At 40.2% G+C, this 24815-nt stretch overlaps 2 protein-coding genes across 2 annotated transcripts in view; both read left to right on the forward strand.

Moving 5' to 3' along the window:
* LOC309574429 (deubiquitinase DESI2-like) overlaps positions 1-1088 on the forward strand; it is a gene marked incomplete at its 3' end in the record, with an annotated part of 74921 nt that extends 73833 nt beyond the window's left edge. The window contains exon 5 of the mRNA XM_082284100.1: positions 846-1088. Coding sequence (XP_082140226.1) covers positions 846-1088 — 243 coding nt within the window. The remainder of the gene's footprint in view (positions 1-845) is intronic.
* A 4742-nt stretch (positions 1089-5830) lies between these two features.
* COX16 (cytochrome c oxidase assembly factor COX16) overlaps positions 5831-24815 on the forward strand; it is a 45137-nt gene continuing 26152 nt past the window's right edge. Inside the window, exons 1-2 of the mRNA XM_082284102.1 lie at positions 5831-5917; positions 18279-18356. Coding sequence (XP_082140228.1) covers positions 5858-5917; positions 18279-18356 — 138 coding nt within the window. The 5' untranslated portion in view covers positions 5831-5857. The remainder of the gene's footprint in view (positions 5918-18278; positions 18357-24815) is intronic.

Here is a 24815-nt window from a genome sequence, read left to right on the forward strand (position 1 = left end):
AAGGTATATAGTAAAACGTAAAGGGAAGCATTCTTTATGTGGTCTCAGCCAGATACAGCTACTAAAATCTGGCACCTGTATGTCTGGGTGGTAAAATGCTACAGAAGAAAGGGTCTGCAGTATGCAGCAAGTTGTTTCATTGCACTGAATTTGATATGACCTTGGAAAACACTCTCTGTGCTAGCAGAGAGTAATCCAAATCAGTGCCAGGAGCATCTGTAATGGAACAGGGCTACTAAGAACCTAGGTTGGGAGTTTTTTGTTGGTTTTTTTCCCATATTAGGAAATACCATATGAGGAGAAATTAAAGGGTGGTATAGTAGGATAGGGAAAGGACCCCCAGCTACTGTAATTTGACTGATCCACTGTTGTCAGCCCAAGGAGCAGCAAGAACAGCTGCTCAGGCATCTCCATCTACCTAGCCATACTCAGCTTCTGGGCTCCTCAAGGTCTGGCCGGCAACAGCCTAAATATTTTTCCAAACTTTTTGAGCTACTTGGAAAAGGAATGTCATTATTTTGGTTGAGAAGCCCCAGCAGGCCTATCCTTTTACCCATGGCCTGCCTGGAGAACAGAGTCACCAATGCCATTGAGGGCCATGAGCTGTCTTTCCTGGTCTCTGTTGTGATGCTGACAAGGGCTCTGGCTGGCAGGGGTCCCTGTGCAGGTCGGGCAGTTGTGTGGACATTGGCAATTACAGCTGTTTCTGACTGTAGGAGATGCTCCTTTCTGTTCTGAGCAACAGGGAATTCACCCTGTTGAGGTGGTCGTGCAGATGGGAATGACATTGCCTCTACACATGTTTTGGTACTATTAACCATGCTCCTTTTTGGTTTACTCCACAGATATTATGTGGGAAAGAGATCCCCCGCTGGGTGAACCGCCTGGCCTACTTCAGCTCGTGCATCCCCTTCCTCCAGAGCTGCCTCCCCAAGGAATGGCTGACCCCAGCAGCCCTGCAGAGCCACATCAGCCTTGGCCTCCACAAGGAGGAACAAGGGGACACAATGGATGAGGAGTCCCCCTCCACCTCTGCAGCCCCCTCAGCCTCAGGCACATCGCGAACCTGTAGACATACCCGGGTCTAAACTGCCCAGTTTTCCCCAAATATCCCTGCTCTCTTGTTCTGTTTATTTCTCACACCCTTTTGCACACACTGGTTTCTCTCTTCAACAGACAACACAGGGGAGGGAAGACCCTTTCTACTTCAGCCGGTTTTCCAAGGACTGCCACTACATTTGCTTGGCAAAATGACTGTGAGTTCCAACATGGAACTGAGGATTGTGGCGACTAAACTGCATTCTCTTCCCAGGGCCTTCATGATCCTTGATCTATGGGGAACTGCTGACTCTCTCAGGCATGAGAGCATGTGTATGGGCAGAGTGCACATACTGTGATCTTCCTTCTCTGGAACTGTTTTATCTTTTTATCTCTCCCTCTACCCATTTAAGCCCAGCAGCCTCTTCACTGTTTTGGCTGGGTTTTCCCATCCCCTATGACAAATCACCTGCCCACACCCAGTGAAGGAACCAGAGCCAGAACTCAACCTTCTCATCTCTTAGACCAGCAACAAACTCTACTCAGATCCATCCCTTTTGTAATTATCAGGTTTCTAACTCATGTGAAGGACAAATGAAAGGTGCTCCTGTTCTACAACCACCGGTTTTCAGTACTCAAATTTAAGAGCTTGAATGATTGTCCTGCTCTTGAAAATAATAACAAAGAACCTAGAAAATGAATGTGTCACAGTGGCTTTTCTTTGGGGTCAAAAAGAGGATGGGGCTGTGGTGATTAGAGGCAGCTACTAAGTAGATGCAGAGATGACTCTTGACCCTATTGGTGCTTTTTGGCACAGACCCCTCTCAGTTCTCCTAATTCTAGGCAGTGTTCCTGGTTTCCTTTTTTTCCCCCAGATTCCCTGGGGAAATCTCTCTCCTAGCTGGAATTTGCTGGCTGTATTTGGGAAAATGGCCTTCCTGAGCACAAGAAAGAGGAGAGTGAATCTGTTTGGAAGGTCAGTATTTCCTGCAGATTTTCCTCCTGCACTCACAGACATAAAATATGGCTTCAGAGCCATCCTTCCCTGGCCTATTTTCGAGCCAACCCAAGAAGGTAAAAAACAAATGGTGAACCCAAAGAATGTCAACCTGTTCCTTTCTCCTCCCTTTCTGGAGGTGGAAGGGGGAAACTTAGGGCCACATCTGGAAAGCACAGATGACCATTCCAATGCATGGGCCACCATGGTGCCTTCCGCTGTGTGCTCTATTTCAGTTGAATGAAAAATGGGCACAGCTGGCTCACTGGCCTCTCCAAGCTGGCTCTTGACAATAATCTGGTCCTTGGATGTATTTATGCTAATTCTGACAGCTGATGAGAAAGCACAGGATGAGGAAAGGACAAGTACACTAACTCTTCCAGTCAATTACCTCACTAGGAATTCTAGTCAGAAGGTGTAGGAACGAATCAAAGGGGAAATCCAGGCCCCCCCTCTCCCTTGCAACTTCTCTTGGCTAGACAAAGGAGTATGAAAAAGGAACAGGCACTGTGTTGAGAGGGAGTTGCCATTTCAGAAATGCTGTTCTCAACAGCTACTACCAAGTCAGGACTTCCAGCCTGCACCCAGAGAGAACTACAAGCCCTTAAGATGGAGGTTGTTTCCTTTTTTTGGGTCATAAACATGTGCTAAGTCCAACCAGCTGTTTCTTTAGCTCAGGTATACAGGAGAGTGTGCTGTCAGAGCTGAGGGTCTCGGCTATGATGTACATCATGTCTGCATAGACAACGTTTAATGGTTTGTTGTATGTGCATGTCCTGAGTGAAGCAGGAGGCTCTGGAGAGATCTACTAGATGGAAATGTAACTCACAGGACAGCCTCACTCCACTGCCTCCTGAAGTGATGTGTGTTTAGGCAACAAAACCTTTACAATATGCCTCTCATTTTCATCCTCTGTACAAACCGCTGCAAGTTCTGTACTGAACTAAAGTCATGTTCCTTCTTAACCTTGGCTGCCCACAGCCAATGCTGCATTGTGAGTAATTCTGCAGCTTCTGGTAACCAGTCCAATACCAATCTTGATTAGTCTGGCTTGTCCAGGGATGTTTAAGATTTCCATCCTGATCTCCATGCCACTGCCCAGAAATCATGTTACATAATGTACTGTTTCACTCTGTATTCCCCTGCAGTCGTGGTCATTGCAGCCTAAACCATTGCAGCATTGCAAGCTTCATTTGTCTGAAGTTCCCAGGGTTTCTGCCAACAGCCAGCAGCACATTATGTGCAGTGAATTTTAAAGGTCCTTCTCAGGGGGAAAGTGAGAAGAGGCTTTCCCAGAGCTTTTGTCCAGGCCAGGGAAACTGCAGTCAGAAACACCTAGTTCCCGTTGTTGTGACAAAAGCCAGCCAGCCATCATCCTTTTGTTTCTGCTCTGCACTTGACCTCCACATAAAGCACCATGTATACATCTAGGAGATGGGCTTCAGAGGCACATTTCACATACTAGGGCTCCACAGGCACATTTCACACAGAAAACCCTCTCACAGTACTTCACAAAGTAAAAAATGCTTAACTGGCTGTGTGGTAACCTGGACAAGAAAACCACATTTAGCCTACTTGGGGACATAAATATATGCTTGAAGTATTTGGAACAACATTTGGGGCAAGCTGTGAATGTCATAAAACCCCCAGATGTTTGTTTACCCACTTTTATGTTTGTCTATCTGTTTATCACAGTAGGGGTCACATCAAGGAGGCATCAAACCTCTGCTGTAAATCAAACCCATAATATATTCCAATCTTCAAAACTGTTTCTCCTCACCCTTCTCTGTTCAAGGTTACTGATCAACCAATTATGAAAAGAACAAAGCAACACTGTGGAAATAAAATATATACTGATGACGGCTTTACCTCTGTAATTTAATAGCATTTTAGATTATTAAACATGAAGACATTTTAAAATCCTAATTTACTGTTCACCTCTGGCACAGTGTGTTTGTTTTAGGCATTTTTATTATCCTTCCAATTACTACAAAATTATTGTTATTATATAATTAGATTATATTTGTACTTAGTTACACATTTGCTTTCTCTTGCTGCTTTCTCTGCATAAGACCATGTGGAAAATTTTAGATACCAACAGCAGCAGTTATCAATGAAAACAAAAGAATACCTTATGAATCTTAACAAGAGCACCCCATAGCAGTGGAACAAACTCTTAACCCTTCTTCTTACAGCCAAGACTTTTGGTGATCTTATAAAAGTTGGGATGAGAGGGCACCAATTCTGCACATAGGCATCAGCAGCTGTGAGTTATGTCTCTAGCAGTGACCTAATAGTATTCAGGTGGGGCAGTAAGGCTGGAGGTGAGGTTAACCTAACACTGGAATATTAGAGGTACAAACCAAACTGTTTCCAGGGGAAGCATGAGAGGAGGGGAGTAAGTAATAACCTCTTTGCTCAGCATGACTTTATCTATAGTAGCAACTTCCTGAATTTCATGACATTATTCTTACTGATTTCTTTTTGGTCAGTTGCTTTCCTCTTCACAAGTCTGTGATTTGAGGCCTGTTTTTCTCAAACTCTTAGGAGGGACAGTTGTACTTTCAGAGGCCCTGGGTGAGCTGCTTTCCCAGCACTGAGCCTGGACTCTGATGAGTTCATCCCTCAGGCTCAGCCCAGCTCATCCCATCCCCATCAGACCTGTTCTCTTGCTCTCACTGCTCCCAGCTGAGAGCTTTTATCTCTGGAATTCAGACCCATGTTGCCTTTGAGTTACTGAGGTACTCAAGAAACAGTCATTTCCTGCTATGTTATTTTTTTTATTCTTCAGTTCTGTTTATGCATCTCTAGACAGGTAAGGCTCTCAGAACAAGTTAGTGGACACTGGATTGCAATAATATTAGCTTATCTTCTTATTATATGTGTTTGATTTTCTTCTCATTTTAGTTTGTATATATGTGCTATCTTACTAACATATTCAGAAAACTTTATTAAGTACCCCCACCACTTCCTTGATCAATGGAGAAGACCAAGGGAAGGGATCATCAGTATTCCATTTTCAAATGTTTTTAAATTACTCTTTGAGTTGAGGCAGCAGTGCCTTGTTCCACTTTGTCCCTGCCCTGCTTGCCATCAGCAATGACTTGGAAGGTGAAAGGGCTGTCAAGTGACTCAGAAGTATGTAAAAGAGGACCTGACATTCTCCTATCTCCACTCTGCCATTGCCACAGGCTACCGGAACAGGGCAGAACCTCTGGCTACAGTAATATATAAAAACAGCAGCCTATGCCTGAAGAATGGGTGCTCTTGTCTGTAGCAGGTCAGCACTCCACCACCATGCATGTGGCTGTAGCTGAGACGTGTTGGGATGGATGACACAGCACACTTAATTCCTAGAAGGTATTAAGGACTATTGGCTCTAAATATCAGAATAAGGCTGTCCACTAGCACTGTTGTAGCCAACTTTGTTTTGAAAAGGTTTTTTTGGTTCATTTTGATTGGGACAAAGAATAACAATGCAGAAAAACAGATGATCACGGATGGCAATCTTCTTTCCTTAGGAAAGCAGGCTACAGAATGAAAAGATACGGCTCGTGGCTAAGCCTTCTCAACTGCGTTCGTCAACGAGCTGTGAAGGAAAGCGTGAGGGTGTGAGGGTGGGGGATGTGCGCGTCGGAGCGATGCGTGTGAAGGAAGAGGCCTGAGCCGTGGCGAACGCCCGGCTCCGCCGCCCGGGCCGCAGCGGAACCAGCGTGGCCGGGCGCGTTGCCGCCGTGGCGGCCGAGCCGCGTCCCGCCGGAAGCGCCGGGGCCGGGCCGGAGGCGGGAGGGCGGCGCCGGGCCCGCGGGGCGGGAGCAGGGGATGGAGAAGCTGCGGAGGCTGTGGAGGGGCCGCACGATGACCTTCGGGGTGCCCCTGCTGGTGAGCGGCGCGGCGGGGGCAGCGCGGGCCCGCACAGCGGCGGGCGGAGCTCTGCGGGCAGGCGGAGGCAGAGGCGTGTTCGCGGGTGGGCGCTCTCCGGTCCCACCTCGGCAGGAGCTGTGCGGGGCCGCGGGAGCCGTGTGCCTCCTCTGCCCGGAGGCCTTGGGAGCTCAGGGATGCTGTTATAAAGCATACACCTAACGGTATTCCTAACTGGAAGCTTAGGAAAATGCATTTTGCCGGTGGTTTGTTTTGTTTTGTTTTTTTCTTTCTGTAAAGCACCACTTGTGTTTCTTGTCTTACTTTCTTTAGCTTTTCGATGGGTTTTAAACTGTAGTGGCACTGTTGGTGATAATTTGTACATCTAAATAAGTGGAAAGATTTTGAGTGAAATGAGTTGATGGGTTATAGGTAGCAGCTGTGCTCGAAGTGGTGAGTGAGGCATAACTTTTTAGAGTAGTCGAGGTTAGGAAAGCTCAATAATGTCGAAAGAATAAAAGAAAATTATAAGACTCTCTTACACACGTTACATCTGTAGATAGTGCACATTAGATTGCACTTCCCTGTCCTAAATACCTGTGTTCATTAGGGGAAAAATAAAAAAACTCAGATGCACTTATGGATAAAAACTCAGGAAGGGAGACAAAAGCAGTATCAAAGCCAGTGTAGTTTCTGTTTGTGCAATTCATGTCTCATTATCCACATATACAATTGGTTTGCAAAAAGTAAGCAAATTTCAAAGTGGATAAATAAGGCAAAGGATAATTCCAACACTTTTATAATGCTACTAGAGAAATCAGTGTCATCTTCCTCAAGCATGCCTTGGAAAAATGGAGTGACCCAAAGAAGGACATTGACGCTTGTTAGTTAAAAAAGTTTAAGGCCATTGTTTTAAAGGGATATTACAGAGGTTCTAGAGTAAGGACTTTCATGGAAGTTATTCATGCAGTTGAATACACTGAAGTATCTTTTCTCGAAATATTGATGAAGGCATTCTTAAGAAATGGAAACAGTTAAACCAAACAAACCAACAAAACAGTGTGATAATACCACAACTGCACGAATCATTTGCATCAGCAGCTCCACTCCCTGCTGTTGCACACAAACTGTGCCTATAATGCCTTTCTTAAAGTGATCAAGCACAGTGTTACAGCTCTTTAGATATCCTGCTGCGTGCATGTATACCTGAGAGGCTGTCCAGAACGGTGCTGCTTTCATGCTTAGACCAAATTTATTTTGGTTTTGGATTTTTCATGTAATTTTTTTTTGTGTGCTCTAACAGTATTCTTCAGTTAATTAACATCGTGCTTAGATGTTAAAGGTTGGATATAGTTTTAGCTCACAGTGCTTTTATTTATGTAATTATTTGAGGCTTGCTCTTTTTCTTCCAAAAGCAGGGAAGACCAGACAGTTTAGTATTTTTCAGTTTCAGTATTTTTCTGTGGAAGGCCTGAGGAAAATATTATGTGATTAAATAATAGATACTTAGAGGTGGTGACCTAGTGGAGGAAAAAAAATCACGACTGCTTTTTAATAATAAATATATCGGATTAACTGGTGTAGTAAGTGAGGAGATTCAACTGATACACAAGATTCTGATTTTGATAAAACTTTCTACATTATCTTCCTTGGGAGAATTGCGTTTCAGAGAAGTATGGTAAAGATACACTTCTTATCATTTATGTTCTCAAAAGGATTAAAAAGATACTATAAAATGTAGTTACCACGTGCTTGTCGAATTAAAAGGTATCTTTGGAGGCAAGGTGGCTCCTGCAGCAATAATGTGGGCTGTAATATTGTGAAAAAACAAGACTGAGGAACTTGCCAAAAGTAGAGTAAAACTTGAAACAGGACTCTTCCAGTGTACTCAGTCCTCAGTTGAGTAATTTTTCAGCTCTGTGGTGCCATTCTGGAAATGATGAACTGTAAAGTCTAGAGGAAAGCAACATAAAAGGTAAAGCCAACCTTCCACTTTTAAGGAATGCTTGAAGGAATTGACTTCGTTTATTTTAGAAAAGTCTGCAAAGCTCTGTATGTCATACATTGAGTGTGGTGGTTTCTCTTCATCACTTGGGAAAGTACCCCCAAAATAAATGATCACGTGTTAGGAAAATACTGCTCTTTTTTAGGAAAGAGCACTCTGATATGTAACTAGGGTTTTTAAGACAAGCTTGAACAATCATCTGGCAGCAGTGGCATAGGTTGTCTCAGTTCTGCTTCAGTGCTGGAGCCAGCACTTCAGCATCACGGGCCTTTTGGCCATCCCCTCTGTTTCTGCAGGATTTTCCATATGGGTCATAGCCGGAATTTTTAAGACTGGTTTCTTTGACTTTATACTGCATAATTGCATTCTCTTCCTGTTACGACAGAGCTCTTTCCTCCAGACACAATATTATATAGAGAAACACTCTATTATATTTCTTTCCAGGGTTTCATGTCTCTCTGCCTTAAAATTATTCTCCCTTGTGAATACTTCAGAATGTTTCTGTCTTGCTGCCCAAAGGCTTCCCAGGGAGTAAGAAAAAGGAAAATTCATGCAATTGTCAGTTACCAGCTGTCTATGGAACTCTGAAGGCATCTCTGAAGCTGAACAGATTGTGCTAAAAGATCAATTACAACAAAAATGACAGTGGATCTAGGTAAAGAATGGGAAGGAGCCTGCCTTTGCAGTCCTTTAAGTTCTGCTGGATTTGTTAATAATACTGAAACCAAAGGTTTCTGTTGATTGTTACATTCTGTACATAATTTTTTTCCTCACTAGACTGATGCAGGTCTATTCTTCAGTACTGCTGAACTTTTCATCAGTACCATATTTGCTTTTTTGGCAGAAAAAAAAAATCAAATGGCTTTCATATTTTGCCTTTTTATATTGCATATTTGAATGAAAAATCCCTGTGCCAAAATTGCTAAGGCTCCAAGGTTAAAGAGATCCTAATTCAAAGAAAGATGAATGTCTCATTACACACCCCCCTCCACCCCCTGCAAATATATCTTTACAATATTTATTACTTTTTAGTGTAAATTATCTTGATAGTTCTTTATTTGTTCATTTGGTCTTGGGCTGTTAAAATATTTCAGTGGAGAAGGAATTTTCTTGGTTGATCTTTGAACCTCACACTGACAGCAGTTAAGTGTGTAAGTCAGTAACACGTGTAAATCACAGTTTTCAGTCATACTTTCTCAGTAGCTAAAAGTGTTTCTTTGTGAGCACCAACGAGACTGCAGGGGGTAGCACTTAAACCTGCAGGAGACCTTGATTTGTGAAAATTCCTGTAACTTTGTAAACTTTGCAGATACAGTATCTCTGTGTAAGCATGCAGGAGAGAGTGATGTAACCTGGTATGGATTGTCTCAACAGCTTGAGTGTGATCAAGTGAGTAGTCCCAAAGCGTTTCTAAAGATGGTAACATCTGTGGAGATGCTGGGATGAACTCCAGCAACCTTACAGGTTTATCTAAAATTTGCTGTTGCAGTAGAGGGCTTTAAGTTACCTCTGTGGTAACTTAAAAGTCCTTGTCACCTATATTGACATCTCTGTTTCCTATTTTGATTATGGGAATTCTTTCCTTATCACATGGAGCTTAATGTACAAGTCTTCAGCATATGTGGCTCTATTATAAAAGGAGAGCTTCAGTCTCTGCTGCTTTGTATTCCACAACCAACTCTACCTGACCAAAAGGGATGTGTCTGTCAATGTCCTATTGCTGCAGTGATGTTTCTGTAAGATCCTGAGAGAGCAAGCCTCCTTGGTCTTGCAGCTGGTGCATCCAGCATCAGACCTTCCTTATGGGACACCGAACATGTAAGGTCACTTCTCTGGTACACTTGGAATGTTTGAAGACTGCTGGAAGTTTTTTTTCTGGCAGGTTTAAATAATGGCTCTATATCATTAAGGAAACAAGTTTGGATTTCAAAATTGCAAAGTAGTAACAAATGTAGAACACATGTTAAAAACCCCCATATTGTTTCATATGCTCACACCACTTTCCAAGACTTGCCTCTGTGGTTGTGTTTCCATCTGATTCAAGGCAAGGATTTTTCTAACTCTTTAAGCTGCAAAATGAATGTATAGATGCAGTTCCAGTTCTGTCAGTATGTTACAGGGGAAAAATTATGTTCTGAGTATCTGAAGTGACATTGTAGCAGAAAGAAAATAGAGTTTATGGTTCATTTGATGATTTTTATTGCACTCCTAACATAAGTATATTGCGCTGTGTATCTAGTAATGCAGGTTTTCAGATTTACACTATATTGCAACATTCTCCATATCTACTGCTCTAGATTTTGACTTCCTTTCATTTTTCTGGAGTTTTGTGGGTTTTTTCCCCCTCATCCTGTAATGACTGCTTTTACATGTACTTTGCTTCTCCTGGATCTTGTCTTTGGTGTTTTACATGGCATGCCTAGTGTTGCCAAAGGAGAAGGTACAAGTAGCTTGGAGTAGTGCAAGATTTTTCTATTAATAAATACGCTCCTAAAATCTATTTCCGCCAGTGATCATTACCACAGGCTGTACTACAATGCCATCTACGCTGCTGCCTTGAACAGTGCAAGTTTACTTTGATAAACACTTCATCAGGGGGCACCAAGAATGTGTATCATGTACAGGACAAGAAAAAAGGTCAGATTAGAACAAGGCCCTAACAATGCTGCAGCAATGTGGTCAGTGCTTCCAGGCACCATTAGAGAAGGTCAGTGGCATCTCAGGCTCTCATTAATGAGCCAGTTGTTTTGACAAACAAAACCAAAACAACTTTTCCAGACATCAGGACATGAAATTACATGTCCATGGCTTAGTTTTGTTCACCGGTGTGAAGTCAGGGTCACCTGGGAGCAAGGACTGATGCCCAGAAATGTTTTGCAGATATATAAAATGATATTTAGTTATCCTGTGAGCTACTTAAAGTGAAAGTTTACAGGATTAATGGGTTAAAATTTCATAGATTTTTTAAAATTCAACATTTCTAGTTCATTTCATAAAAATCTGCTGAATTTGGAGTCCTGGGGTATGCTAAATACAAGGCACACTTTTCCCCACAGATTCTGGAGGACCTGCCTGTAAAAAAAGGCTATGAACACTGGAAATATGGAAAATTTTTCTTGGGAGTAATCACGATTCTGAGATCTTATTGTTGCTATCAGTGTCTATGAGTAGAAACTGTTATTATATTATCTTCTGATACTGTTTGAAGAAGGATTACTGCAATCAGCATTTTTCACTTTTAGATATGTCAGTGTTATTGCTAACGTCTTTCACATTATTGCCTTGAACAATTCATAATACTGAATTGCAGGACTTTTATTAATATCTATTACTTCATGTAACTTTACAATAAAATTTGACATTTGCAGAACAGTTGATTTAGATGTTAATACATTTTTGAGAAATGAATAGAAGTTAACTTTCACCCATGAGAAGATAATTCTGACTTCTAATATTTGTAGATAAATTGTGATTGCCTGTAAAAGTCACAAGTATTACATTTGCAGCCTAGAAGAGCAATAAATACAAAACTGTTTTCAGAATTTAAAAGTTGTTGCTCCCAATCAGTGAATAACAGAATGCTGTTTTTATGCTTCAGTAGCCTGTATTATACATGTTGGGTCTCTAGACCTATGATGAGATATGTCTTTGGCTCCTGCTGTGCTTCTGCTCTGCATCTCCTGTTCATCTGTGTGTGTTTGGATCCACAGTGTGGAGCTGTTCCAGACAAAACCACCCCTGGAACTGCTTGTGCTGGTGCGGAAGCCAGAGTGTTCAGGCTGAATGGGCTTCTGTGGACTCCAGTTTGTGCAGTCTGAATTAGCTGACTTCCATCTTTCAGTTGACTGTTAAGTCTTAAAACTTCTGAGTTTTCCTTTCAAATCAATGCCTTAAATTTTTTGTTCTTAATCTTCGAGAACAGTTTTCCAGATACGTGAGACAAAGAAATAGGCACTCTTTAATACTTCAGATTTCCCCTCTGTTTCATTTCAACACATAAAGAGTGTATTTGCATTGTTTAATGCTGTTAGAATGGACTAATCTGGCACTTGGGGGAACTGAGGTTCTCTGTGGAGCCTCACCACAGAAAAAGTAGTACAAACTTGCCTGTTTTCACTCTGTGTGTTTAGTCCTGCTCTAGGCCTCCAACTTCTTCAAGGGATTGTGATGGTAAAAGTGTAAGATTCATGCTTATTCTACAGAACATTTAATCTTCATTCCCTGTCCAGGATTAGCAAGAGGGAAATAACACTTATTGTGGTTTCTTTTTATGTTCTTTCATGCAGGTCTCAGTTTATTGCAGTTTTGAGCAATAAACACATCAGAAGGACACCAGCTTGCCACAAGATGTAAACACTTTCTCATTGTAGTTTACCTTGGATAGATTTGAATCTGTGAGTAGTGGAAATTACAATTTTAATAAGGAATTGAAATTTTGGTTTTTAGAAGCTTATGGAGAAAATGAAGGTGGTGTTCAGAAACTGCAGCTTAACCACCATAGCAGACTTGGATTTTGAAGAGCTGCAGCTGCAGAGTGAAATTCCCTTGCTGTCTGACCAGCCCAAGCAATGTGTGTAATACAAAATGACAATGCTGTGGCTGAAAATGCCCTTTTTTGCTCATGCTCACATTGAGGAACATATGGTTTTCTATCTCTTCTGTATTATTCTTAGATTGGTTTCTGTTACATGCATTTTCTTTGGTTTAAAACCTATCATGAACTGGACATTTTAACAAACAAAGGTTTTGTTTTCTCATAGACATTGAATAGTAAGATTGAAAGGTTATGGACAGGATTTTTTTTTGTTCTCTGGCCTGTAGCCATTCATATTTGCAATCTTTAAAATCATTGCTTTGAACATGCTCTTACACTGAACCAATTAACCTGATACCTTGGGCCAAGTTTAATATTCTGCACATGTTCTACATGCTGTGCAAACTACACTCTGCTTTATCAGTCAGTTACAATTGGCTCCAGTTTATACCAGCTGCTCTTCCTGAATGCCAGCATGGTATCCATGTGGTCATCTACTGCTATATGTCATCCATTTTTGAATGTAATGCAGTTCAGCCTTCTGCAATGTGTGATTCTAGCATATTCATTAAGTCAGACCATTCGCTTCCTTGATGTGCCTTTGAATGAAATAACTCCTGATGGATGCATGGGTTTGGTTTCTGTTTTCCCCCAAAGGAGACCTCTGCTGCAAACTAAGTTATTTCCATTTTTTGCAGACAAGAATAAAGGTAGGCTCTCTTTTGCTTCCATTGAAGGTGAAGAGAGGATTTAGTAAGTTTCTGAGAAGACTTTGCGCTGTTTTTCTCTCTTCTCCACAGTTTCAGCGTTAGAGCCAAGTGCAGGAATGGCTGTAGGAAATAAACTTTTCAGAGTTAGAGCTGTCAGAGGGGGGCGCTTCAGGTTAAGATGACTTGCTTGGTCTTTTCTGGGACTGGCAATTTGCCCTGCTACTTTTATTTAGAGAAAAGAAAAGAGATTTCAGTCTTCTGGACTGCCAAATTGCCATCTTTCACCAGTCGTGCACTGCACATCTGACAGTTTTTTAAAAAAGAAACCCCAAAACTCTCTTTGCTGTGATCACTGCAAACTGAACTAAAATAATTCACTACTGCTCTAGTTTTGAAGCTCATGATGAATAGCTGGAGAGTTCTGCAGCAGCAGTCTTGAAGAAGAGGTTAGAAAATTACCATGTTCCTTCTTTGTATATGTATCCTAACATCATCTACCACCACATGATCTGTGTTGCCAGCATTAAACATTGTGATTTGGTTAATTTAGGGATTTGTGGCTTTGTAATAATCTCTTTCACAACTGCTGCTGTAGTAGGAATGGCTTTCTCTAACAACAGGGATGCCTTATAATATGGCAAATTGCTGGTGCTGCCAGAGAAACAGTTTCTTATTCTTTTGTTAACCCAATGAAGTGAAGCTGGCCGCTTTAGATTATGCGGGAAGCTAAAAAAGGGATCTGCTGCAAGTTCTGCTGTTACGAGCACTCAGTGACCACCCACTCTAGTTGGTGACAAATACAAGTATTTCCCATCCTAAGATGCAGTTCAAGGGATCAGTCTGATGCCATCTATAACTGATTGCATAACATACTTCCCAATGGAGATGTGAACAAATAGAATTTTAAAAATAATGTTATTAAAGAGAATTTTATGTCATTTTTTTACATAAAATGTTTATTGAGGTTGCTGAGTGTATGTGACAGATGGTGCTCTTATGTCACATCCTATCTTTCATTTTGTTTTGGAACATGCAAGTCTTCCATGCATGCATAATTGCATTACAACATTGTAGGGATTTTTTTGTGTACTCACTGAAATATAAAGGAATAATCCAATGTGGGATCTTTAATGGGGGTTGTGCTAGCAGTGCTGTTAAGCTGTTTGCTTTGGTGTTAAGTGCTGGCTAACTAGTATGGTTAATGATTTTTGCCTCCCTAAGTTAAACTTCTGGTGTAAAGGAAGAAATGAGAAGTTACTATCATTTCATCAATCTGCTGAGAGCATTCAAGTAACTAGATAGATGATGTTCACTACGTAATGTTTTTTTCTCTGCATTGTGAAGCAAATAAAATGAATAGTTCTCTCACAATAAAATAATGCAGGTATATATGAACTTTCCAGCTTGAGTATCCTTCAAATGCCAGTGCCTTAATATTTTATCATGTACATTAAGTATCTGTATGATTCTAAAATTGTAATGAAAAAAAATATTTAATTTTTATTATATGTGACATGACTTTTCCCCCTTCAGTTAACAGGAGAGTGAACTCGATCCTGACTTCATTAGAATGTTGCCAACCTAACTTATATTTATTTGGCATCCTGAATAACTTCTACTGTCTCTTTATGCCTAGACTAGTGGATGGAACATACTGGACTTCACTGTTGCTTTTGGGTTACACTGGGCAAATTTGTCCATTGTAGTGCTTTTTTGACTGAAGAGCATTTTGCAAGGAGTGTAGAGATTATCTCTGTTTTACAGCTTTGGGAACTAGAAAAGTATGTGAGACATACAGACTCTGCAAAGCCAACAAGCTGATAATGGTGCTGGAAATTTTGAGTCTTATCCTGCTGCTAATTATTTTGACTGGTGACTCTTGCTGGTTCACTGTTGTCTGTAAATACAGCTAACTGAAATTAAGGTAGTGAGAACATCTTCCCTCGTAATGCAGCAGAAGACAAAGGAAACAGTTAAAGCCAAGACTGGTATTTCTACTCAATGCACTGTCAGTCACGGAGTCCTGTGCTACCTTTAATGGTATTATAGTTGCATAAATTCATTTATACCTTCTTTTATTGGCTTTTGAACACAGTTTTCAAAAAGGTAATTGACTGAATAGCTGTCCATTGCTGCTCTGGCTTGTGTAGATGAATGCAATTCATGCTCAGGGCTGTCAGCTGACTATATTGACATGCTGTTGGTTGATTAAATAAGTGCTGAATATGACTGATTCTGGTCTGGTTTTGCAATGAATTCAGACATCATGTTTTGTTCTTTAGAACATTGGTAAAGTGGACTTGTAAACATATTATTTATATTCTTTGTGTGTATTCTGTACTTCGCAAAATTATTTAATCTTAGTCCTAACCTTCCAGCATTACACTGTGTAATATTTCAGCAGCATTTGTAGTTCCTTACAGCATCAGTGTGCTTTGTCTCTGATGGAGCTTAACTGATGTTTCATGGTAAGATAAGTCAGCCATTGCAGTATTGTAAATGTAAAGGCAACTGTACTGGTAATGCCTGCTAAGCCAAATGTGCCAGTTTGCCAGGCTTGTTATGCTGCTCCTGCTGTATGAAGAGCAAAAGTACATCACAAACCAAGTGGGTTTTTTCCCCTTGGTAGTACCAAGATATTGTGAGTAAAACTGCAGTGTCAGGCCAAAACCTGAATTCCAAACCAGGAAATGAGAGGGGTGTGTGTGTATCAACTTCTTTACTGTGTGTAGCTGCAAATGTAAAGTGCACCGTGTCATGGATGGTTACTGTCAAACATGTGATAGGATGTGATAAGACAAAATTAGTAGCACGTGACTTAATTCATGCAATAACCTTCAACTTGATTTTCCTTTGTTGCAGTGCACATTACAGAGTTTTAAAGCTAAAGAATGTAATATTTCTTTTTCAGCTTGCAGCATGACTTTGTAAGCCAAAGTCTTCCAGTTGTTCATATTGCATCTCATACCAGGATATACTCCATGCAAGTTGATTGTTGGGCAAATTAATTTTTAATTGATGTCACAAGTAATTTCTGCTTTCTGCCTGGTTTAACAACTGAACCGTTTCTAGTGCAGTTGCTTTTGCCCTGCCGTAGACATTCTTTGACAACATACTAATATGAAAAAAAGGCAATAAACTCTGGTTTGTAACATCCATAAACTTGTCTATAGCATCTCAGATTTGTGTTTATTAGGACTTAAAGTTTAGTAAGACAGTGGCTGTTAATTAACATAATACTTGTTAGGAATTAAAGAAGATCAGCTAATGAAAATTAATGCTGAGGCATCAACCATGTTAAAATTCAATTACAGTTGAGATTTTCAGCATTATGTGCTACCATGTCTTCATCTGAAAAATCTTCTGATTTGATTGAATAAATCTTGACTAATGTTCAGGTTCTTTTTAACCATTTTGAACACTTTATGTTCTGCTTTCTGTTATTTTTTCTTACCAAAATACTGATACAAGGAAGACTTTTCTTTCTTCTTTTTTTTTCTACTGAGTATTTTGATGATTCAATATCTGCATTAATCCCTTGAAATGGTTATGGCACAAGTATGAGGCCATCCAGTTTTTGGTCATTCATATTTCTAGTCGCTGGACTTGGTACCATATGATGATTTTCTGATTGGCTTTCTGAAATCAGTGGTATGTGGCCTTGCAACTGGGTGTTCATATTCCAAAATTTGTGTCTATTTGTTTCTAATTATCAGCTAGATTTTAAGGCTTATTGAAAGGGCGAGAAAGAGGCTCTGGAACTTTTAACTCCTGGCTATTAGTGAAGGGTTTCTTCTTCTTTGGACAGAGTACATCAGTTCTGGGGTACCAGTCTGTACCTTACCACCATCTAAGTGTGTGTGGAGAGAATGTTCACATGGTTGTGAGTAGTTTTACCTGCCTGGTGGGAAATTATGCAGTCCTGCAACTTTGAGAATGAATAACTGTAGAAGGCGGGGTTTTGTTTCTAATTTCTAATTCTTTGTGGCCACAGTGACATGAACTTCTACTTTTTGGAAAGAACACACACTTTGACTACCTGTGCAGCATAATTATAAGAATTCTTGGACACAGGCCATTGCTGCAAACCTAATATGTAGTAAGAAATCAGCCAGCAGTGTGTAGAAAACAGCAGTTCAGCAACAGCCTGTAATGAAGGACTGTAAAAGCAAAGTTGCATGATGAAAGAGGGTGGTGGTGGTGGGTTTTGTTTGGGTTGGGTTTTTTCTTTACCTTCACTCAGGTCCTTAGAGCTTCCTCATGCTTCCACCTTCCTTAGATGTGCGTCTTTAGATGTGACACTTTTTGGCCTCCTGTGCATCTGCATTAACAGAGAGCAGCAGACACTCTGTCAGGTCAGAGCAGTAGCAAGGGACCTGACTTACACAAAGTAGCTAGATTTCTAAGCTAATTTTCAAGTATCTGCTTTTTTTAAACAGTACTTGATCTTTGGATAGTCTGTCCATTTCTAATGGTAAAAATACATACACAGTTTTGTGATATCAGTCTGTTATAAGAAAGAATAATATAATGATTTCTTATGTGGATATGAAGCCCCCCCATTTCTCCATTTATAATTCTTGAGCTTCACAGGCATAGAGGAAATTGCAGGATAACTAAGGACTAATAAAAGGGTAGGTGTGCTGGATATAATTTCTTAGCCTGGGTGATAATATATTATTGAACTATAGCTACACTCACCGTCTGTTCAGAAGCTTAATTAGATCTGTTACCCACAGACATCAGAGTAAGTCAGTGTGGCATTGTTACTTCCCCATAGAGTTTGAAAATTTATGAGAATAAAACCTGTGGCAGTGAGGTAAAGGTTCTTTTCTGTCATTATGTCAGGAAACCACATGGGGAGGGAAAAGAAGGGGTAAGAGGAGAGGAGAGGAAGTCCCTAGAAAGTCTGAGTCATGTAGCAGCTGTCTTTGTGTGAAGGAGGAAATGTGTGAAATCCAGGCCCAGAGAGTGGAAGAAAGCACCCATACTTATTTTCTTCAGCTCCTGGTGTTTCTGTTGGAAAAATAGTAGAGTCCCTCGGTAAATGAATTGGGTCAGTATGCACAGTATTTATTGTAGGTGTGCAAAGCATTCTTTTCCCTAACACATCTGTTTTCGTTTTGTTTTCAGCTCTATCTCATTGGAGGATCTTTTGGACTCCGTGAATTTGCTCAGATAAGATATGATGTTCACAAACTACATGGCAAGGTAGTTTAAATGGTTTTCTTTGCTTTTCATTTCATTATGCCTACATGCTGCCTTCTAAAGAATTGATAGGACAAGCCAACTTGGTGTAGGGGATTTGCCTTTCACTGCTTGGCCCTGAGCTACAGCTGAGTCTCATAGGCAGTAGGCAGAGTAGGTAACAATAAAGGGGCTGACATGATGATGAATCCTTTTACCATCCGTGAAAAAATCAACATAAATAATAGAAACATTTTGTTCCTTTGGTTGATTGTAAGTGGCAATTCTGAATCCTGAGAAAGAAGTGTAGCACATCTAGAAGGAGATTACTACAAGGGTACTGTGTCCAATTTAGACTAAGAAAACTGATATTTTAAAAGGTTTGGTTTTCAAACAATACCTGGCAGTGAGTATATAATGTTAGATGGTTTGTGGGGCTCAGCTTTGCATTGACTGAGACAAGCAGATACCTTTGACATTGTGCTACATCCTGTTCTTTAAGCCTTGTGAAAGAAACAGGAGCTAGTCTCTACCCATTGTGTCAGAATATACTGTATGTAAGAAGCTTTTCTTTAAATGACCTGAAACCTTTTGTCCGAGGGAAATAACATGTTTGCTAGTGCTACTTACACCTCCAAGTGTAGCACTTATTCCAAATTTCATATGAAATGATCTGAAGGGAGCGTGTCAGTTCAGCAGAAAGCAATGTTGGCTTGCTTTCCCTAGTTTGGTAATATGCAGCTCTGCTATTGCAATGCAGAGAGACTTTCTGGTCTCAGAGCTGCTGACTTGCAGATTGCACAAAGGTTTTTTAAAGACCACTTTATATACAAGAAAAATATTGTGCAGGACTCTGGGTGTTGTGGCTTTCTACTGCGGTAAAATCTTTGAGATCCTGAACTGTTGAGTTTGGAGACCCCCTTGTTTTGTCTTAGACACTTGTGGACCATGTAAATTACTTTAATCATTCCTCATTGTTCTCTGTGTTGCACACCTGGCTATGGCCTTCCATGCATCATGTGGCCACTCCTGCTCAGAAGTGTATATGACAGAACCTGTGGACCAGGGAGAGTAATCTTACAAATTTTTTCTCCAGTGCTGTCTTCTGGGTAGCTTTTTTCTATTGTTTCTAATCTTTTAGGACCAATTGGAGCCTTTTAAGTTTTTCTCCAACCAGATGGGGATCACAACAGGGGCAAGAATTTGCCTGCTGTGTTTCTGTTAGTTTTTTGGTCAGATTCATACTCAGTTTATTGCATTTGACCCCCATGATCTGCACTGTGACTGCAACCCAGGGAAAAACACTGTTAATAGTTATACTAATTCAGATCTATCAGACTCTTTGTCCCAGCATTTATAATCAAGGGAAGCATCACTGAACTAGTCAGTAGTACATGAGAGCTCTGAGTGGAAGCTACTTCACTCTGGAGTTCTTAAACTCTGGAAAGCTGAAAGAGAACTTCGGAGTTATGCTCTAACCAGTATTACTTAAGTCTGCAGCATCTCTTTTATGTTTTCTTTTTCTTTTCCTTGTGATTTTATTCAGAAGTAGATGACATTTAAGTGAAGAACAGTGCAGTATTGTCTCAGAACTAGCAACACCAACTTTGGGCTTGTTTGTAGATGGGGAAATCAAAGCAATGTGTTCCATTCATTTCTGTTTCTATGTCCATAAAAATAAAGTTGAAAGCCATTCTAATTCACTAAATAAGACAGTCAAGGAGACTAGAATGTATTATAATGGATAAACAAATCTATTTTAAAATGTACATGAAACTCAGGAAAAGAAAATTAATATAAGGAATTTAAAAGTGCTGTTAAAACCCTGATGCTTTTCTCATATAACATAGTTTGACTATCGTAAATCCTTATCAGAACAGGGACAGATGGACTAGTGCTCTTTTGGGGGGGTTGGACAGTTACATGCAAAATGCAATGTGCAATAAAAGAAATAAGATTTTTTTTTTGTTACAGCTGCTCCTTCGGAATAATGAGAATATTTAATTAAATAACAATTTCAATACAAGGAGCTCAAAAGGCTTTCACAGAATTTAAATGAATTAAGCTTCATAGTCCTACTGTCAGAAAAGGTAGGATTATTTTTTACATTTTACTGCTGAAAAAATGGAGGTTGCACAAATTTAACCTATCTTAAAGCAGGCTAGGATTCATAACACCTGAGTGCCTATCATTTTTGATTATACTTTAAGGATGTGCAAACTCTAGTATGTCACCTTTTGTAAGCATGATTCCTGAATTTGTTTTCTTGCCAACTCAACTGCTAAAAAGACAGAACTTAATCCTTTTGTGGTAAATCCTCTAATACATTTCAGGTGCCAAACCATGATCCTTTGCATTCAAAAATACCTGTTCTTTTCCTTTTTCACTCTTAATTTCACACTGTGCTTAGAGGGAAACCACATTAACTGCTCAGTGAACAGTGGTATTCAAAGGCAGCACTACAGTAGAACTGCAGCTATGTAGTCTGTGTTTCAGTGACTGAGGGGCTAGCTGCCTCTTTGGATTCTTGTGGCTTAATGAAAAAAGCTGCATTAGTAATAATGACTATGTTATTGATGTCAAACTGAGTTTTGAAGAACATTCCCTGATAAAGGAATTAAAATTCAAGAGAAAATGGTGGTTTGGACCTTTGAGGGAGTATGATTTGGTTGCGATGCGTTGGGCTGGGGCTAGCGTTAGGGTTGGGAGAGGGAGCCTAGGGCTGTAGATGGAGTGGGGCTGAGAAGGGGCTGCAAAAGGATTGTGTCCTCTTGTTCATTTGGGCTGTGTCTTGGGATCTAGGACTGCAGCTCAGCCAGTGCATAGGACAGAGAGAGACAGAGCCTAGAGCTGCAGTTGAAGAGGGGGTGTTAGTATCTAAAGAGCAGGTATTTCATCCATTTAGAATAACATCTTTGGGTATCAGGGCCTCAGATGTGCCCATCTCTTGCAAAAGCAAAAAACCATTTTGGCTACACTTTGATCTTCTCAGGATACCTAGATCAGTCATATTCCCTCAGCACAATGAATGTCCTGCATTTAAAGGAAGCTTGCTCTGAGGCTCTGGCTGATGTAATGCCTGTTTATGCTAGTCAGAATTCTCCTGAAACTAATCAAGGATTTCTCCATTATCTGTTCTTGCCAAAATGTCCATTAATGGAGAAATCATTAGGTTAGGTAATTGTTCACTTTCTGGGAAGAATTTATGCAGATCAAAATTGGTTACAGAAAACCAGGTATGCTTATGGGAAAACAAGGTGGAATTAACAAAGAAATTAGTAGGTTTGTATAGGCATTGTTCCAGATGCCTTTATTCATAAATGAAAGACTAGGCCCTTTCTTTGTCTTCCCCTGTATGTAATTGGCAATGCTTATTTATAGTTTTTTAAAGAAAAGTTTATTTCTTTTAAATATACAGAAAATGTTTTTTTCAACTATATAACAATCATTTTTATTTGCTGTGTACTCATTGTTGTCATTCCAGGTGTTGTAGAGGCTTGCTGATTCAGATTTAGTTTTGGATATAAGAATCTTGGAACATGGGATGTAGTCTGTACTGTTGGCTATAGCTACTGTAGAGAATTGAAGGGAAGCGACATACTAACTACCTGGAAAAGTTTATGCTTTCCCCCCATCAGCAAACCTTTTAGAGTAAGAGAGTTTTTAAGCTCCAAAATGACTCTGTTGAAGAAGTATCATTGCAAGGCAGGTTCTCAGACTTTTGGGATGGGAGAGGACTGGGTGAGTTCCTCCAGGGTAATGTGTAGCAGAAGCACTTCTAAGAAAGCTGAAATCTCTATATGATTTTGTTAGGAAACAAAACATAAATTAGCATTTGAAGTCTGCAGATATTTCCTGCTGTGGGTTATGTACGATAGTGTTACATACTTCTCTCTTTACAAACTATGAAGATCCTGTTCACTTTTCCTTTGTCCTGTGCAAAGTGAGCATACCCCAAAAGTAGAATGCTAAAAAATAATACTAATGTTTTCTGTCTTAATGAAGTAGAAAGTAGAGGCAGTAAAGAGCCAAAATGACAGAATTTCAATTTCTCCTCCGTGAGTTTTACCCTCGAATCAGTTGTGCATTTAAATATGTATGACTGTTGCATCGCATTCCAGGAGTTAAAATCCAGATGAAAATGAAAGTTCCTGACCTGTTCTTTCACCATTCTCTAGGAGCAATAACACTGTAAACCCAGAAAGAGTATTAAAGGAGTGGTGGTGGTGGTTGGAAGCATACTCAGTAAGCACACTAGGAGTGTAAAGCCTGCTTTATGCAGACTGAAGATTGCCTTTAAAATTTCTTAGCTAGTGTTTTTGGCCAGCTGACTGGCATATAGTTACCCATAAGGCATTGCTTATTGACACATGTAGAGTGTTAGTGTTGCCATTGTTAATCTTCATTTATTGTACATTTGCTTTGTCTTAAGGTCCTAATTCAGGAAATTATGTAACTGTGAGTAGCTCAGCTTTCATTTTGTGATCCTGGACCTTGAATTGGGAAAAAGAGCACATGTGGTGTGCAAATTATTCTGGAAACCTTGTTGTCCTTTGAAAAGCGAAAGAATGAGGAGTGGAAGAGAAAAGAAGGTTAACATGTTCACTTATGGCACTCTGACTTTTCTGGTTTACAGCAGTTCTCATACTGGGGCGTGACAGTGATGTAAATGCATTAACTGTGTGGTTGGTTATACTCGGTATTATGGGTTTAGAATATTGCTGGTTGGTCCCTAGTGCTGTTCTTTAACATTGTGTCTTTAATCTCATGAGTGGGTGCCAGGTGACCCACAGCAGCACGTGATTTAAGTAACACCCACTGATCTCACTGGAAGTTTTATATCCGTCTTGTTCAGGTTCTTTCTTCAGTTACTTCCCGTACCACAGAGCTCCTCTCTGCCTATCTCACTCTCTTAGTCTGTAGAATATAGGTAATTAATGCTGCTCTACTTTACATAGGAAAGTTAATTAATTCAAATAAATGGAATTATTTAAATTCATATTAGTATTAAAAAATTTCCTCAGGTGAGATCCGCTAATTCAAGTGTTTGGGTCAGGGTGAAATAGCTAGGAAGAGATAGCAGCAGAGAATTGACCACTTTCCATAGGACCTTTATGTCAAGCAGCAGCACACCTGACATTTGCCTCAGACCAGGTGTAGGAAGTCAGTCCAGCATTTTCTCATTGTTATAAGTGGATAGTTGAGAGGTGGTATCTGCCTATTAGAATGCTTTTGTGTTGCTGTCGAAACATTGCTCTGTTCACACACGTAAGTTTCACACTTATGTGCAAAGAGTTTCACACTGTTGACTCGAGATGGTTGCAACTGCAGCAGCAGCACAGTGTTTAAATGAGGTTCGACATCCACCCAAAAAGGGAATACATCGGCAAGTGACTGGACAAGGCCGGGCCTTGTTGCTGGCTGGCCTTAGCTGTCATATTGCTGTCCTTAGGTATACTGCCTCAGGTATGTCTATGGGAGTTGCACGTATGGGCATGTCCTGAAGCAGTGCAGTGGAAAGTGCCTGTTGGTCACTGCTTCTATTTTACCTGCCTATGAAGTCCATCTGGACAGGATTTCTGTGCCCCAGCAGAAGTTTGGTTTGTTTCTTTAGCTTGTTCTGTTGTTTGTTTTCAGAAAAAGAAGCATTACAGAATAAAATGTAACTTCAGTGTTTAGGGTAATTTTAGTATGGCTTATGAATAATGTCATGTTTCTATATGTGGCATCATTTTTTTCTTTAAATAATGTGTTTCATATGAGGTGAAAATTTTAACACAGAATCACTTAAACCTCTGAATATGTCTGTAGTGTTTAAAATTACACAAATTGTGTGATGGGTTTTTTTACTTAGATTTGTGGAATGTCAGCAGATTGTCTCCACTACACATACTATGAGCTACTAGATGAAGCTGGTTTACTGCAAGCTGACTTGTTTATCTTATTTGAGTACCTGCTTCTGTGTTAAAAACAAGTATTTGCTCTATTTGAAAGGCAATCAAAGATACTAAGAATTAAACTGAACTAGGTAGCATGTTGAAAAGGTGTGTTTTTAATTTTCTTCCACACACTCTTCTATTGACTGAAAACTGCAAGATATACTTATTGCAGTTCTTAGTGGATAAGCATCGGTGTTTGAAATCCTATTACACCTTGGTGTTCCCCAAGATCCTCAGTCTGACCAAAACTTGATGGACTTCACCATTTCAAGGAGTAATGTGGATAGGCCAAGTCATTGTGATAAGACTGGACTGGCAAAGTCCACAGTGTTCTAATGACAATTAATGAACTTAAGGCTTTCAGCCCAGATTGTCCTATGCACTCAATTACCTTGTGTGTTCTGCAGGCTTTCTGCTTTATTTTATTCCAAATGGATTTAGATGAATTTAGACTCATCCTCTAAGCTTCCTGGTGTGCAAACACCCCCTACAAATGTTAAGGTCAATTTAAATTACCATTGTTAATAGTCAAAAGACTCTAAAT

Source organism: Coloeus monedula (assembly GCF_965178545.1).
Source record: "Coloeus monedula genome assembly, chromosome: 6".
Classification (NCBI taxonomy): domain Eukaryota; kingdom Metazoa; phylum Chordata; class Aves; order Passeriformes; family Corvidae; genus Coloeus; species Coloeus monedula.